Below are 18,729 nucleotides of genomic sequence, written 5' to 3' on the forward strand. Positions count from 1 at the left end.
CTTAAAATTTCAAATAACGCCAAAGAAACAATAGTGTGGTAAGTATATCTATCATGTAAATAGAACTAACATATGTACGATGCACTGTACACTCTTCCAGAGTTTTAAAGCCCACCAGAGACGGAACTGAGAAGACCGCTGAATGTCAGTAATTCGAGCCGGTTTCGATCCCAGAAGAACGGGCTGTCTGCTTGGTTCATTTTTCATTTTTTTTTCATATGTAATATGAATTTGAGCAATTCCTTTTCAAAAAAGCCTTCACGAAGGCACACCTTACCTTAAGCCCTCGAGTGCTTCATCATTATTAACATCATTTGTATTTATAATGTATTGCCAAGCTTGTCACATAATGTATTGCCAAGCTTAATTTTAAACGCCTCATACACTGGAGCCAAAAGTCCTGTCAAGAGGTTGTTGTAGGAGAAGAACGGCGAGAGGCACTTGGACCACCCCTCGGGCTTTTCTCCTTCAAAGCTTAACCGTATACTGGGCCTGAAGATGCGTAATATATATACAGGGGTTGGACAAAAATATGGAAACACCTTTAAAAAAACATGTTTCTTTGCATAATATGGTGTAGGAAACCCGTTGGCATCCAAAACAGCTTGCAGTCTTCTCGGAATGGATAAATACAGTTCCTGTATGTTTGCCAAGGGAATATTATACCAGTCTTCCTGTAAAACGGTGGAAAGTTCAGATAACGATGTTGGCGGTGGATAACGAGAACGCACTTTCCTTTCCAATGTAGACCACAAAGGTTCGATAATATTCAGGTCTGGTGACTGTGGTGGCCAGGGGAGATGGGACAACTCATCCTCGTGCTCAGAAAACCAGTCCTGGACAATGTGAGCTGTGTGAACAGGGGCTTTGTTGTCTTGGAAGACACCATCACCATCGGGGAACAAAGTTTGTACCATGGGATGAACTTGATCGGCCAAAATGTTCACATAAGTCTTGGCAGTCATGAGCCCTGACACAGTTATCATGGGGCTAGCAGAGAACCACGATATGGCTGCCCAAACCATAACAGAACCCCCGCCATGTTTCACTCTTGGCAACAAGTAGTCTGTATTACAGGCTTGAGATGGCGTTCTCCAGACGTAAACTCGGCCAGAAGTGGGAAACAATGTGAAAGAAGACTCGTCAGACCATATTACTCGCTTCCACTGCTCTATAGTCCAGGCTTTATGACTTAAACACCACCTTTTTCTGTTACGGGCATTAGCATCACTGATGAGTGGCTTCTCAATTGTAGCACAGCCAGCAATTCCCTGTTTATGAAGCTCTCTTCTAATTGTTTTGGTATTCACAGGGTTCGGTAACACAACATTCATTTCAGCGGTAACTTTTGCAGCTGTGGTCTTCTTATTTTTCGTCACAATTGCCCTTAATGATCGTCTGTCACGATCACTCAGGACACACTTTCGTCCGCGCTGTGATTTAGTAGATGATGTTTTCCGCTTTTCAAATATGCGGAATAAATCTTCGATACAGTACCTCTTGAAACACTAAACTAAACACCTCGGCTACCTTGCTTACGGAAGCACCTACCATACGTGTCCCAACAATATGCCCACGTTCGAAGTCTTTAACTCTGACATAATGCAATGGCAACCTCACATAACAGTACTCCGACAACAACTGAACTGTTTAGCACATTTACGAAGTTGTATAGGTGGCGTCAGTAGTCAAAAACGCCAGCGCCACCTACATATTTCATTAAAATCAATCCTTCTTTTCAAACATGCATTTCACAAGGTGTTTCCATATTTTTGTCCATCCACTGTAGTATTGTTTGTTATTTTTACTTGATGTAACTATTTTACTCACGAACTACAGTGTCAAATGTACTTTTTAGTAATAGCTTTTAAACATTCCACTTCTTCGCAAATATTTTTTAAATTTTGCAGCTCAATGCGCAAAATTCTTGACCACTAAGTTATCTCTTGTTCATGTTATATTTCTACTTTCTTATATATATATACATATAATTTATGATTAGAATAGGTTTTTCATATCATCTCCAATCAAAAGAAATTTAACTAAAGCGATGAATTATTGGAATAAATTTGAGTCAGTATTTTAGGTATAAGTTATTTAGATTAGTAGTAAAACTTTATCAACTTTTAAAGTCTTTAAATGTCATCATGTATTAATGTAACAATTTATAAGTATCAACTTAAAAGCATCCTGGAAGTAATATATTTAAATCAGGCTGTTAGTAAAATAGCACACAAAGCTGCTATTACATTAGAATGAAAATTCTAATTAAACAAGTAATTATGAGTAATTTAAAAAGCCAAAGACTTGCACTAAAGCTTCAAGTAATACATCAATAACGATTTTTCATATATCATCAATAGCAGTTTTTCATATATCATCAATAAAGGTTTTTCATATATCATCTCCAAGGAACAGGTGCTGGCGTTGTTTCAACCTGCATTTGGGTCCGTAAGATAAAGTCATGATTGCATGTCCAATGTCGGCTCAGAGCAGTGTCGGAAGTCAAAATCTGGTTAGCTCTAGATAATGCAGAATGTAATTATGGTATACTATAATGATCGTTTTTTCCCTAGTATACAGTATTTGCAAGCAATTAAAACATCGTTCAAAATTCGCTTTAATCGCCTGCGCTTAAATCATAGTGCATGGAATTTTTGTCTAAAAATTTATTTTAAATGCCTATAGAGGTGTAAATGCTTCATGATGCATGTTTCTTGTATTTTAATTATGCTCTATTTTAAATTTAAAATAATATTTTTTGAACCCTGATCGCATGGAACTGTTAGATTTTATCATTATTTATAAATGCAGAATATTTATCCTCCTTATTTAATTCTTATGAACATAAAACACCGGAATTTGACATATTATAAAACATTAAGATGTTTCTAGTTATCACAGTTAATCATATTTTTATGCACTCATAAAACAGACTCTGAGATTATTTCCGCTTTTTGCCTTTTCTCAAAAAAGAAAAAAAAAAGCAACACATCAAAAAGTGTGTACTCTTAAGTCTTTTAAATTGCTGCGTATTATTCAATACCAAATCTGAATGCCCTGAAATGAATTTGCTTGATGTACGGTTAGTACGGTTACGAACGGTAATAATGTCATCATGTTTCAAGGAATCTAGATATGCGCATCAAAAGTATTTTAAACAAACTAGTTAGTATAAACACAAATATTTCCTAAAAGCAAATTTTTCATTCATTATTAGTATAAAAACATACATGTTTAGTAAAAATACAGTTTCTGGAAGGAAACAAAAATGAAATATAAATATTAAGAATTGATAAAATGCACATCCAAAGGAGTTACACTCCTTAGATACATATTGGAAAATCTGGATTGGATTATTCAATTATGGCAAAGCACACGAGTGCTATCTGCCTAAAGGGAGGGATGCCTTCGTGGAGGACGTTCTAAGGGAAACTGGCTCATATACACGTTACACATGGGAAAAAACACGAAAACGCCCATGCAGCCAGCCCGTTTGCGGGATTCGAACCTCGGACCGAACTACCAGTGTTCAGCGTCTTTACCGCCTGGAAAATCTGTTTTCCTATTTTCTCTATACCTAATTACGCTATGATGCTCATACATTTAGTAGAACCTTCATTAGGAGCTGAACCTTTATTTCATTAGAAAAGAGAAAAATAAAAAATGTGTGCTTTAGGATGGGAGAAACGATTTTGAATAACCAAGACTGATCATAAATTTTGCTATCTTTTCAAAGTTACAAAATATTTGTCTGAGCCAACTGAAACAACGCTCTTTGAACTAAATAAATATTTTGGATTAGGTAGTTCAATGATGCGAAAAGAATTATGAACTACTAGAAAAAGCTATAAAAGTTGGCTTGTCTCCTGGCTTCCACTATTACTAGAATCCATTTGGCGTTAAACGCAACGACCATTAATTTTAAGCGTGGCACCTCAAATCTCAGCTTCAGCCATCAAGTATAGGGCAATAACGTTACCGTTATCCGAAACGATCGTTAAAAATCGCTCTTGTTTCATATCAGGCGCTCTATGTATCAACAACGGAACTATTGCCCAGAAGACATTATGGTTTACAACTCCTCTAGGAGCATAAATTGCCGTGTCTGGTATTGAAACTTTAACGAAGAATGAGTGCGCTTAGTCTTTATGGCTATTTGTGAAATTCTAGGAAACAAACACATTCTGAAGATGTAGTATTTCTGAAGTTAAGAATATCTAAAATATTAATGATACAAAACAGCATTAAATAATAATTTTAAATGTTGAAGATACTCCTTTCTGTTGACAGGAAAGTAAATGTAGGAACTGGGTATAATAAAACATTTCCTAGCAGTTCTATATGTTCAACCTATTGTTATCAGTTTTAGAACCTTGTTAAAATGCAGAATAGTTATCCTCCTTTATTTAATTCTTATGAACATAAAACACGGGAATTTGACTTATTATAAAACATGAAGATGTTTCTATGATTATTTTGAAATTGTAATTGGTTAATTGTAATTTAATCCTATATAAAAATCAGCAAAATTACTATATAAAAGTCATGCAAATAGTTTATTTTTTATGTTTATATACACTTATGAACTCATAAATCTAAATCTCTAATGAAATCTATAGCACTGAATAAAATTAAAACTAAATTCAAATGATTTTAACTTTTAAAAATCGGAAAAAGTGCAGAATCCCCCACTGCTTCGCGCGTTCGCAAACTTAAAGAAATCGCAACCCTAAAATCGCCAACTTAAAAATAACAAGTCAAAGAATTGCACAAACTCGGATCCACGTACACATCGACCTACAGGGGTTGGACAAAAATATGGAAACACCTTTAAAAAAACATGTTTCTTTGCTTAATATGGTGTAGTAAACCCGTTGGCATCCAAAACAGCTGGCAGTCTTCTCGGAATGGATAAATACAGTTTCTGTATGTTTGTCAAGGGAATATTATACCATTCTTCCTGCAAAACGGTGGCAGGTTCAGATAACGATGTTGGCTGTGGATAACGAGAACGCACTTTCCGTTCCAATGTAGACCACAAAGGTTCGATAATATTCAGGTCTGGTGACTGTGGTGGCCAGGGGAGATGGAACAACTCATCCTCGTGCTCAGAAAACCAGTCCTGGACAATGTGAGCTGTGTGAACAGGGGCTTTGTCGTCTTGGAAGACACCATCACCATCGAGGAACAAAGTTTGTACCATGAGATGAACTTGATCGGCCAGAATGTTCACATAAGTCTTGGCAGTCATGTGCCCTGACACAGTTATCATGGGGCTAGCAGAGAACCACGATATGGCTGCCCAAACCATAACAGAACCCCCGCCATGTTTCACTCTTGGCAACAATCAGTCTGTATTATAGGCTTGAAATGGCGTTCTCCAGACGTAAACTCGGCCAGAAGTGGGAAACAATGTGAAAGAAGACTCGTCAGACCATATTACTCGCTTCCACTGCTCTATAGTCCAGGCTTTATGACTTAAACACCCCCTTTTCCTGCTACGGGCATTAGCATCACTGATGAGTGGCTTCTCAATTGCAGCACGGCCAGCAATTCCCTGTTTATGAAGCTCCTTTCTAATTGTTTTGGTACTCACAGGGTTCGGTAACACAACATTCATTTCGGCAGTAACTTTTGCAGCTGTGGTCTTCTTATTTTTCGTCACAATTGCCCTTAATGATCGTCTGTCGCGATCACTCAGGACACATTTTCGTCCGCGCTGTGATTTAGCAGATGATGTTTTTCCGCTTTTCAAATATGAGGAATAAATCTTCGATACAGTACCTCTTGAAACACTAAACACCTTGGCTACCTTGCTTACGGAAGCACCTACCATACGTGCTTCAACAATTTGCCCACGTTCGAAGTCTGTTAACTCTGACATAATGCAATGACAACCTCAAATAACAGTACTCCGACAACAACTGAACTGTTTAGCACATTTACGAAGTTGTATAGGTGGCGTCAGTAGTCAAAAACGCCAGCGCCACCTACATATTTAATTAAAATCAATCTTTCTTTTCAAACATGCATTTCACAAGGTGTTTCCATATTTTTGTCCATCCACTGTATTTCCACTTAAAAAAACATGAGAGAATTGCACAAACTTGGCTTTGCGTACTCCCTTGACTTGTCCATGTACACATCGATACGAGCCATAAAAGTGGGCAATTCTGCACTTTACCCTAAAAATCTTCGAATATATGCAGCTCGTTTTTGAACTTTTAACCCTTTGCGGCACAGTGTGTCCGATCTGGACACACCTAAAAATTTTCTTCTGTACGCACAGAACAATTGAATAAAAAAAGATTTATATGTTACTACAGGTTACTCTGAACCTTCTTTATTTATAGTAGATGGCAGCTCAACACAAACCAGTCCATATATTTTAGCCATGTTTAGTTTTTGAAGACCCTTATTTTTCAAAGAAATTTTCCAGGTTCTTTTAGGATATAAAAGGAATTGTTTGAAAAGAAATTTCGATGTCATTTTTTGGCTGTATGCTAATCTCCTTATTCTATATTAGTTTTATATTTTTACCTTGAAATCTTGCCTAAAATCAAACGGCGAACCTAGGTGTGTCCAGACCGGGCTCACCGATAGTCTAGAACAACTGAGAGTCTGTATTCTTTGTTTGTCATCTAATCGGTCAGTTCATTGACAACAATGCTCGTTTCATCACTCTTTTCGAAGCTCTATTCAATCAGCGTACCAACTTTGGGCACACCCACAGAATTAAAACGATAAGTGCAATCTTCACAAAATTTTACTTGTGTACTTCTCTAGGCCTAATTAGACTGCCTATTTTTTTTTTATCAAAACTCCAACTTTAAAAGGTAGCGTGCCGGAAAGAGTTAAACGAGGTAATCATAAAAAACAGGAATATCATAAAATATATTACAGTTTAAACAAAACATTAAAATGAAATATGTAAATACCTTTGTCATATTATAATATTCTACAAAATCTATTCATAACTGTCAGATTTCATTTGGATGTAGATTATAGTGCAGGCAATGCGTTGTTTGAAATGTCTCAGTCGACTTATTAAAGGTGATAGCAACATATAGTATTATTGACGTTGTTCATGCTAAAAATAAGAGCTATTGCAATATATTGTTAAGACATCCACACAGAACAAATTTTCCAAACAAATAACTTCAACGTACTTTTAAAGATAAATCGAAGACCTTATTTATCTTTGACTGATGATAGGATCTTCGTATATCGTTCACATATTTTATCACAGATTGAAAACATTAACACAATTCGAATAGTAATTACAATTTTAAAAAATGAATGTAAAAATATATGCTTCACGAAACATAAAACCGGCACGGATTTTCAAAAAGAAATGGCACGTTTATATTAAATATTTGTAAAAATTGACTAAGCATTCTATGTTTTTATAATTCTTTTTAACTGCTATCAAATTCAGCTGAAAATATCAACATTAGTATAACTACCAGCAGATAGCTAAAGAACTAATTGGTTCACAAGCGGCGTAGTGATAAAGTCGCTAAACACTAGTAGTCGATCCGGGGTTCGAATCCCGCGAATGGGCTGGCTGCATGGGCGTTTTCGTGGTTTTCCCCATGTGTAACGTGTATATGAACCAGTTTCCCTTAGAAAGTCCTCCACGAAGGCATTCCTCACTTAGGCAGATAGCCCTCGAGGCTTTGCCATAATCACACACACACACACATGGTTCAACAGCCTGATTCGCCGGTTCGTATCACGTGACTCCAAGTGATCTCATCTCACGTAAACTACAAAAATCTAATTCTCTCAGTAATTATCTACATTAATTTCAAGTTAAATTTTAATTCGGAATACAAGTTTAAATGCAAGAATTATTTCAATTCGTACGAATAGCTTACTCAGAAAATATGTAAAACCGCAGTGCTTTACTTCGCTAGTGCATTCTCATTAGAATTGATGAATTTAACTCTTGACTTTGCTTTTTCTATATTTTCGTCTTAGGGTGAGCGGTGTGATTGCCTCCTAATTGACTTAATTACCGCGAATGGTCTTAAGGCATACAAATTTTAACTATTTCGTAAAAATTCTATGTAACTGAATGCCAGTAGTGAAAGAAACAATCAATCTCATAAGAAATGACTGCGACGTGTTTTGAAAATGAAGCGTAAAAGGTTACCAGCGAAGATATTCCGTTTGGCATCAGTTGTACCATTATTGGCGACTTTATCGTTTGCGCCGGCAAAACCGAAAAGTACCAACTACTCATCTAAAAATGCACAATAGTAAAAATATTAGCCATCAGTAGTCTGTAAATAAACAGTTAAAAATATACAAAATTACGAGATTTGGCAATACAGCGCTATTTGGAAAATTTCAAAATTTCAGTTTTGAAAATGTGGAATTCCACATTAAATACAAACAAAAATATCAAATAAAATGCAAACAAAAATATCAAATAAAGAATGAAGGGTTTAATAAACAGAAATATATTTTTGGTTGTTAGTTCACAGTAAATAAAAAGAAAGTTAAATAGAAATGAAAGTTAAATTTTTAAAAAATTAGGATAGAATAAAAGAAATTCTGGGAAACATTTTACTATCGAATGATGTGTCATGTTGTAAGCTTTTTAGCGAGATAAAGACAACACACAGTGAAACAATGTGTCATGTTGTATGCTTTTTAGCACGATAAAAACAACAATCTGCCCCGTTTAACGCTTTTTATCAAGATAAAGACAAACCACAGTAATACGATGTGTCATTGTGTATGCTTTTTAGCAAGATAAAGACAAAACACAGTTTGTCTTTATCTTGCTTGTCCCGGACGGGAATGGAGTTAAATCTGACTGCCGTATCAAAATGCCGGGCCTCGAAGGCATGGATATAATGGCGGTCCATATTCTACGTATGTAAAAGAAAAAGCTTAGTATTAGGTATTAATCTTCTGCTTGACAATTATCCAAAACGTTACCTAAAACTAAGCTAAGTCTAGAGCAATACTCTCTGTTTCCGAAATTTGAATGCTACATTATTAAAAATTCTTAGTATTGTTATGAAGTGGGTTTTAATCTTATGTACTAAATTGGATAAAACTGTCATATCAGAAACTTATTTAGATATAATGTCCCTTATTTAGAGATAATTGTAATATAATATAATATAATAATATTTAGATATAATTCATTATATCTAAACTTATTTAGATATAATGAAACTTATTTAGATTATAATGTGAAACTTATTTAGATATAATGTGAAACTTATTTAGATATAATGTAAAGATAATAATTCACTTATTTAGTGAATATAGTTCCATGACAAAGTCAAGGGAGTGCGCAATGGCTAGTTTGTGCAATTGTGTGATTTTTTTAAGTGAAAATAAGTCGATGTGTACATGGATAAAGCCAAGGGAGTGCGCAATGCCAAGTTTGTGCAATTCTGGGATATTTTTTTTAAGTGGAAATAAGTCGATGTGTACATGGATACCGAGTTTGTGTAATTCTTTGTCTTTATTTTGGCTTTATGTAGCAGCGTTTTTTAAAGCAAAAATCGCCACTACACAAGCCAAAATAACAAGTCAAAGAATTGCACAAACTCGGTATCCATGTATCGCCAAAAATCGCCAATTTTTGCCAAGGGATACCCGTAAATATGCTTTTACCCATGATTCACGGCAGTTAACAATCAAGGAAATTTCGAGCGGTATTATCTTCTTGCAATGAACTGGAATATAAACACTCATTCCGATCGAAATATTTAAAAGCTTACAAATAATGATTATTTTATTGTTTTTAAGATTAAAACGTATTTCACTGAGACTCAAAAGCAAAAATAATGTAGAAGCAAAACACATACTTGGTCACAAAATGTTGGTTTCTTGTACGCCACAGTTGTTAGTATGAAGCTTGTGCAAGAAACCTGGAAGAAAATTCAAGTAATATTAGTTCAGGAATAATAGAATAATATTTCACATAAATTACGTAACATATTAATTAATTTTAGCATCTTTATTTCTTAAGATATAAATGAATAAAGAGATCTTTTTGATATAAAAAATAGTCATGCAAAAGTCTTGTCGTACTTAAGTATTAACGCCTTGGTAGAAATTTAGCGATTCTACCTTGGTAGAAATCGCCAAATTTTCAGAATGTGGAAAATATGCGCGTAACCATTCTTCCGGCAACAATACTCATAACAATCCTTCTTTTAATCCACTCCGCCATTTTCGTATGCGTTATTTTTCATTGTATTCCGAGTTCCAACTATTTTTATGAACAATCGGGATGTATTTTGCATTAATTTTAAAATATAAGTTTGCGGAGTTTTCCAGCAATAGAAAAAACAGCGGTAATATTTCTGCAGGTATATAGAATTTTGCTAAAAATTTTCTAAAGAGAACAAACAACAAGGAAATACGTTTCCTAGAGAGGCGCTGTTTCCGAGGATTGCACGAAGCCGAGTCTGCAATTCTCTGCTGTTTTTTAAAGCGAACATACATCATGATATGTTTTGTAAGAGCTTTTGTGATGTGTGTGGTTAGGAAGTACATTACTTGTTTCATTGTTTAGACGGTAGAATGGTTGAATGTAGTAAGATTAATTTGAAGTTTCTGTACGATTTGGAACGAAAGGGGAAAAGTGCATTAATTGACTGGTGTGTAAATGAAGGTTTACTTAGTAGCCATTTTACAGACAGTCCGGAATACGAACAGTTAGTCACAAAAGTCTGCGTACTGACTAAATTTTAAATTAAAAAAACACTTAAAGCATAGAAAAATGTATTTTAATCATTGCATTTTTTTCTTCTATTAGCTAAAATTGTAAGCTTAAATAAAAAGTAAATAATATCACTGTAATACTTTTTACATTTTTTTAAAAATATATTTTGTCAAAAAAACTCAGAAATTCCGTCCAATAAGTCTGCGTACACTTTAAAAAAAAAGCAAAATATAAGTTTTTTACATTACTTCAATACTTTGTAGGATATCCTTTATTCTTCAAAACAGCTTGCAGACGTCTGGGCATTGACTGAACTAGTTTTTCAGTGTCATCCGACGTAAATTTCACCCATTCTTCCTGCAATTTACTAATTAGCTTATTTCGTGACGTAATATTGTGTTTTCGAATTCGTTTCTCCAACTTTGCCCACAAATGTTCGATTGGATTGAGGTCTGGTGACTGTGGAGGAGTACGCAACTGTCTTGGAGTGTGATAGAGGAGATATTCCTTCACAATATTAGCTGTATGTTTCGGGTCGTTGTCTTGTTGGAAAATAAAGGTATTAGAATGGTTTAAATTTCGGGCACAGTCTCGTAGATTTTTCTTCAGAATATCCAGATAAACATACTTATACATGACTTTATCAATAATGTGAAAATTTCCAACTCCTTTCGACGACATACACCCCCATACCATCACACCGCCAACTCCATGTTTGACAGTTGGATTTAAATTTCTCAGATTCAGTTCTGTTCCTGGTTTTCTCCATACAATAGGGTGGCCATTAACTTTAAATATTGTAAATTTACTATCATCTGACCAAATTACATTGTTCCAGAAGTCCTGCGAAAAGTTTAAATATGTTTTGGAAAAAGCAATTCTTTTCTTTCTATTTGTCTCGGAAATATATGGCTTAGACCTAGGTTTGCGTCCATGATAATCGGACTTTCGCAGCACTTTTCGTACAGTTTCAGGAGAAATTTCCTTGTTGCTAGTTAAAAAAAATGTCTTTTGCAATGCTTGCAGCAGAAAGTTTAGGATTTTGTTTAATTCGTAAACGAATTTTTCTTTCTTCTCTCTGCGTTAGCTTCTTCGGTCTTCCACATCTTGGTTTTACAGCAAGACTACCAGTGTCAAGATAGTTTTGAATAACTCTTTGCACACTAGAAAATATTTTTCCAATGGTTTTACCAATGTAACGAAGAGTTTTACCTTCATCTATCAATTTGATAATTAGTTGTTTCGTAACTAAAGGAATTTCTTTATTGGTTGTCATTTTCGTCAAAGAAAATAGAAATAGCAACTTCCAATCAACGTGAAATTTGCTTGAAAGTGTAACCTTCTTTACATTCTCAAGTTTGAAGTTTAAAAGTTAGATAAGAAATCCCCCGTCTCCTTCGCGTTGTACGCAAACTTTATTGGCTTTGATTTCTGGCCACTTATCTTTTAAAAATTAGTGTGCATAAATTATTAGATATGAAAATATTACAGTTAAATACTTTCAAAGTCCCTTATTGAAACTAAATATTTAAAAAATAAAACTTTAAGAAACTACCCTTTCGCACCTTAAAATTTGGATTTGATATTACTTTTCTTGATGTAGGCAGACTTTATTGACTAACTGTAGATATTTTGTACTCTTATTTTTGTGAATTTATGTGGCGTCGCCGATATACGGATTGTAGCTCAGATAATTTTAGGAAGTGTTTGGATACAGTTAAGGAATTTTGTGTGCCACAGAGGTAAGTACTTTTTTGCATTGTGTAATGCTTAAATGCATAACAAGTTTTTCCTTTTTTATGTTATTTTTATTGTTTGATTTAAAAGTAGTTTATTGGGATTATGTATTTTTTTGTTTGCCTCTACTGTAGAATTGGGTGCTCCTTTAACTTTTTAAATGAAAATATATCGATGTGTACATGGATAAACTCAAGGGAGTGCGCAAAGCCTAGTTTGTGCAATCCTTTGATTTTTTTTAGTCAAAATATGTCGTACATGTAAAGTCAAGGGAGTTCGCAATGCCATTTTTGTGCAATTCTGGGATTTTTTTTAAAGTGAAAATAGGTTGATGTGTACATGGATACTGAGTTTCTGCAATTATCTGTCTTGGAATTTTCGCTTTGTGTAGCGGCGATTTTCCGCTACGCAAGCCAAAATAACAAGTCAAAGACTTGCACAAATTCGGTATCCATGTACGACCAAAAATCGCCAAGTTTCGCCAAGGGGTACCCTAAAATATACTTTTACCAAGTATTTTATTTTTTAATGTACCTTTGTTAGCTTTAATCGATTTCAGTTCACTCATCATGAAAAAATTAATAATTTCTTACTTTCCGTTGTAAAGATTCTGTATTGTGTGATTTAAGTTACAGTTGAATATGAAGAATCTTAAGAACAAGCAAGCGTATAATCGGTTGAGTTCGTGGGACAGTAATTAAAACTTGGAAAGGGTTGAAAGAACCCTCTATTATTCAAATAAGATTTAACAGAACTCCGTCTTGGAGTTTTACAATAAAGCCGACACTCGGGCTTGAACTTAGGAACTGAGAATTAAAACTTAACTAATCTTAACTAAAAAGATATAGCCGAAGATATCAAGATTCTAACGGAGTTGGCCCCTTAACGCTAATTGTAAAGCTACTTAGGGCACAAAGTGCGGCCGAGCGTAATAATAGCTTAAGAGAGAGAGTAGCCTAAAAAGGCGGATGCGTTCTAGCCAGAAACTCTGTTCTCTCTGACTCAGACATTAGAACTTCGCGGTTAAGTACCGCTCTTCCTCAATTTACATTCAAACATGATTCTAAAACTACGTTCTAGCCGGAAGTGGTAAGTTGAAATTAAGAAGCGATAGGACAAGAAATTTAATTCAAAGTTTAACTGTTAGCTAAATAAATACAATCCTTACATGTTGATGGGAAACTGGATTCTTTGTAGTTGTGGTATGACCACTTTTAATTTTATGGTTCTTCTTTTACCTAATTTGCTATTATGTAGCCTAGAAAATTATAGATCTTCTCACCAAATAAAAAAAATTATAACAATTTGATAAGAGTACAAGATTGTCAAATGTAGCATTGTTGAAGAAACTGAGTGTCAGCATTCAAAACAGCTATTTTTGAAATAAAATGTGTTAACGAAAAAGAATATGCATGTAAAAATGTCGCTTCAGCATGTCGAAGGGATAAAATTTCCTGAGAGTAGAAATATTTTGCTGAATTTCCAGTAAATACCGAGCATCGGAAAGTCTAGAGATTGAGACTATTCCAAAGGATAAGATAATTCAAATAAACGTGAACATTTTTACAGAATTCCTGAACCTAGGCAAGACGTTGATCACACATAACAGTACAAATTTTGTTATTAGTGAATTAATGTACCATTGATCCACAGCGGGATGACATTTTGGAAAATTTTTATTCTTCTTGCATAGATAATTTGAAGCATTACTTGCATGCAAGAATTTAAAAGTTTTCCACAGAAAGAGAGAAATATAAAATGTTCTTTAGAACATTACTGCATAGAATATCCAGGTAAAGGCTAAACAACTAAGAATCGAAGCTAAGAATGTGGATTTTCTAGATTTAATTGAATTAACATCAGAAATATATTTCATTAAAGGATGATTTGCAAATCCATAGTCAAGTAAAACCATTGCAGCGTAAGTGATGTGGAAATTGTGAATATAGAAGTGGACTGGAATTTCCTGAAACAGACATTACTTCCAAGAAATGCGAAATTTTGATTTCGTTCTAATAAAATTAGAGCTATGTGCAGATGGAAACTGATATAAAGCAAATTTACGGATGAGTTATAATAGTGAATAAAAATTTAATAGTGAAAATGAGGAAAAGAATCAATAATGAAGATGCAATGCATTCGCGAGGACGCAGTCGGAAATTTGTCTCGTTTTTGTTCAAAATACTGATGAAATTATTTTCAAGAATTTAGTTCGACTCATAGAGTTTTGCTTAATGTTCAGAATCATCTGGCTTCTTAAAAGGCACTTGATGGTTTTTTTTTAATATTTACATCTACTTATACATTAAAACTTCACTGGAAAAATATTTCTATTTAAGATGAATTTAAATAGAAATATTTCTATTTAACATGATAATGTCTTTCTTGTTTTTGTTCAATGTTACTATGTTTGAATTTCTGCGATTTTAAAAATAGGACAGTTGAACTTTTTTTAAATTGTAAATACTGTTTAAATCAAACCGAAAACAAAATGCTAAATTTAATTACATTTAATAGTAGTAATATTGTAGCAGCATTAAAACTTTAAATATACACGTCAACCATTAAACAGAATTTCAATTATACGTCTTTCTTGCTCATACATTGTTTTTGAACGATCCATTAAAACACATATAAGCGACAATTTACTACGTAAATATTTAAGAATGATTTTTGTGTACTATTTTGAGACTATAAATTATTCATATATATATAAGATATATATATATATATATATATATTATCACAAATTATTTAAATTGAGCATATCTTTAGAGCATATCTTTAGATATATATATTGCTTATCATCTACAAAATAATGTTATTAAGAGTAATTCTAAGAGATCATTACTTTGTGTCCTTAAATAGCGATTAAACTCCGATGCGTATATATTATTTTAGTAAATCATATTAATCTATCGCATTATTAAATGTAAAACATACGAGACAGACACTTAATTGCAAATGCATTGATCTGTATCTTTGTTAAACATTAATGTAAGATTACACTTCCTATAATTTTGTTTACTTCAATGAATTCTACTACTAGGGTTGGGAATATTGTTGCTTGGTGACAGTCTTACATTAATTATACATTAAATTGTCCTTCATTATGCTGGTATCATTCACTTAGTAGTTATCAAAAATAAATAAAAAAATAGAAAAAAAATCTGAAAGCTTTTGGATTTTATATTACCCTCAAAGGGGCGTTTTTTCAACATTTTGTTCGTTACCTTTAGTCATTAAACATCATGTTCTTCGCACTTAAACCAGAAAATTCAATTCAACAGCAATATCACAAATTATTTAAATTGAGCATATCTTTAGAATCTCCGATACAATCTCGCGCGCTGGAGATGAAAATGTTTTTCTGTACAACGTTGCCATTGCTCGCTTTGAAATCCTTGACTTTGTTAATCAAATATGTGTTAAAGTTTTCCAAAATATGAAATAGATAATAAAACAAATTCCAAGTTTCAAATTTTGGCTTCCAGATGCCCATATTAGATTGAAAGACTACGTTATTCAAAATTTGATGGCTCTAGGTAGCGTAAATTCTTTAAATATAATACAGGGCTTTAATATTTGCTGGTAACAATTTGAAAAGTGAAACGCCGTTTTATAGTGGACGACGCAAAATGGAAAAACGAAATTAATAGCCCCTTCTTGGAAAATTGCTCCTTTGACCTAAAAGGATAATTAAGAATTCTCTATTTTTTATGGTGTGTGTGTGTGTGTTACTAGGAAATTGTTGAAATCATCCGTGTATTTTATAAAAGCATTATTTTTATGGAAATGAAATCGTATTCTCAAAATATTAGTAATGTCCATACAAATTTAAATCTTCCGTACCAAATGTATGGACTTTTGTTTCCAATGGCAGATTGTTAATAGTTACAGTGTAACACTGTCTATTAATCTACCGTCCATTAACACCGTAACACTGTCCATTAATCTATCGTCCATTAACACCGTAACACCGTCCATTAATCTATCGTCCATTAACACCGTAACACCGTCCATTAATCTATCGTCCATTAACACCGTAACACCGTCCATTAATCTATTCAAGGCCAGATGTGGTGGTCTCTTTATTATGGAGGCACCCAATTAGGTGGTCCACCATCGCCTCCAGTGAAGGGATGGATAGTTACAATCATGTCTTCTCCGAGATTCAAACCCAGGTCCTTCGGTACCACAGTCAGACTTCCCTAACCACTATACCATCTGGGCGGCATGTATGAACAACATACATGTATTTCCATACAAGTCCATACAAAGTTTAAAAAATATTACAAATTATAATTAATTGATATTAAAGGAAAAGGTAAATTTTAAATTTAAATAAGTTTTGAATAAAATAAATTCTCTAAAATGTCATCTTTAATTTAAAATTTCACTATTTGTTAGTTAAACAAATAAAATAAAGGAATTATACTTTTTCAAATTAAGCATACCCAACCATTTTTTTATATTGCAGTTAAAACGACGTCCTCCGCATTTTCTGTCAGTTTTCTTAAAAATATGTGCTCCCTAATATAAACATTAAAATAAAGGATAAAAGAAAAAAATTCTCCAGTACTCTTTTGTTAGCTACCACATATTCAACTGCCACTTCTCTTAGAGAGAACTTCATCATTCAGGAGAATAAAAAATGCTTCTCTGTAACCGCATCTAAGTGTCACGCATCTGGAATTTTGCCGAAATACAGTTTATTTAGTATGAATTTCATAAATCTTAGTTTTCCGCGCTTACGGTTGTGCGTGATTTCGGTTTTATCTTTTGCATATTTTTCTTCTTCTCTTGCTCGAGAAAAATTTTGTAAGAGATTTCATACTATGATTAAGACGTGAGTTGGGATCCCTATGTCATGAATCATCTGTTTTATAAATCTTTTCTTAAAAATGTCTTATATTATATGCTAGTGATGTTTTTAAGTACTTTCTGAATGCCATTTGGTCTTCAAATATAAATTTTATTAATTCCTTAACTAATTATAATTATTAAATGCATCACGCTTTATATAAGTATCGTAGCATAGTATGATATCCAGAGAAATTCTTAAACTATGCTGATGGAATTTCGAAATATATATTAATATGGAATGGAATATGTGATAAAAGGTATTTTTCTTTTTTTAATGAACGTAGGCACATCCACGTAAAATTACTGTGCGTCGTTTTTCCAATTAAATTACGAAAATCTTCAGAAATTTCAATTTATTTCCGATTGTAAAAGCAATAAAAATGTTCTGTTTTTTGCTAATTATTACTTGTTGCTTTTCTACGCAATGAATTGAATTAATTAATTAACTTCTAAATAATTATTAGAATGTAGATGATATTTAATAAAGAAAGGTAACACACTAAACATTAAAAATAGGCCCTTTTAAGGGTTAATATAAAACCTGAAAGCTTTCAGATTTTTTAAGCCAATCGACAGTTTTTAAAACCTCAAATTTAACTCCCAGTTCAAGCACCGTACATGTAGAAGATTCTTTACTCACAAATTTAGTTCCAAATGTGTAAGCAAACCTAAAAATATAAATAATTAGTATCGTACGTAACACATGCAAATACGACAAGAACACATAACACGCAAAAATAAATTAACGCAAATTAAATAAAAAAACGAAAAACAAACACTTAAAAATCTGAAAGGCTTTTCAGACTTTACATTATGCCCAAAGGCGCGCTTTTTAGCGTTTTGTGTGTTACCTTTATTTATTAAATATCATGTTCTTTGCCACATAAACCATAAAATTCAGTTCAACAGCAATGTCGCAAAATAATTTTAAAATGAGCATATCGTTTAGGATTTCCGATGCACAGTTCCGCGCGCTGGAGATAAAAAGTTTCCCCCCCCCGTAGAGTGTTGCCATTGCTCGCTTTTAAGCTTCAGTTTGTTTATCAAAAATTCGTTAAAGTTTTACAAAATATGAAATCAATAATAAACCAAATTCCAAATTTCAAATTTGGGCTTTCAGATGTCCATATTCGCAGTAGTATTACGTCATTTAAAATTGTATGGCTCTAGGTACCGTTGTTTTATCGCATTGCGAGAAACATACATACATTTATGCGTATTCTTCATTATTTAATTTCTTCAAATATAATGCAGGGCGATAGTATTTGGTGGCAACTATTTGAAAAGTGGTACAGCCTTTTAAAGTTTTCAACGCAAAATGGAAACAATATTTCTTCAGGCACAAAGCCCCTTTGTGCTTTAAAAAAATATCTGAAAGGTTTCAGATTTTAGATTCCTTAGGGAATTACTTCCAAAGGGGCGTT

General features: G+C 33.5%; 1 protein-coding gene across 1 annotated transcript in view; it reads right to left on the bottom strand.

Moving 5' to 3' along the window:
- LOC118182835 (metalloprotease TIKI1-like) overlaps positions 1–18,729 on the bottom strand; it is a 1,041,016-nt gene that overhangs the window by 735,440 nt on the left and 286,847 nt on the right. The window contains exon 2 of the mRNA XM_085814599.1: positions 9,840–9,902. Coding sequence (XP_085670725.1) covers positions 9,840–9,902 — 63 coding nt within the window. The remainder of the gene's footprint in view (positions 1–9,839; positions 9,903–18,729) is intronic.

Source organism: Stegodyphus dumicola, chromosome 4 (genome assembly GCF_044657685.1).
Source record: "Stegodyphus dumicola isolate Sdum_Otavi_A_Nest chromosome 4, ASM4465768v1".
Taxonomy (NCBI): Eukaryota; Metazoa; Arthropoda; class Arachnida; order Araneae; family Eresidae; genus Stegodyphus; species Stegodyphus dumicola.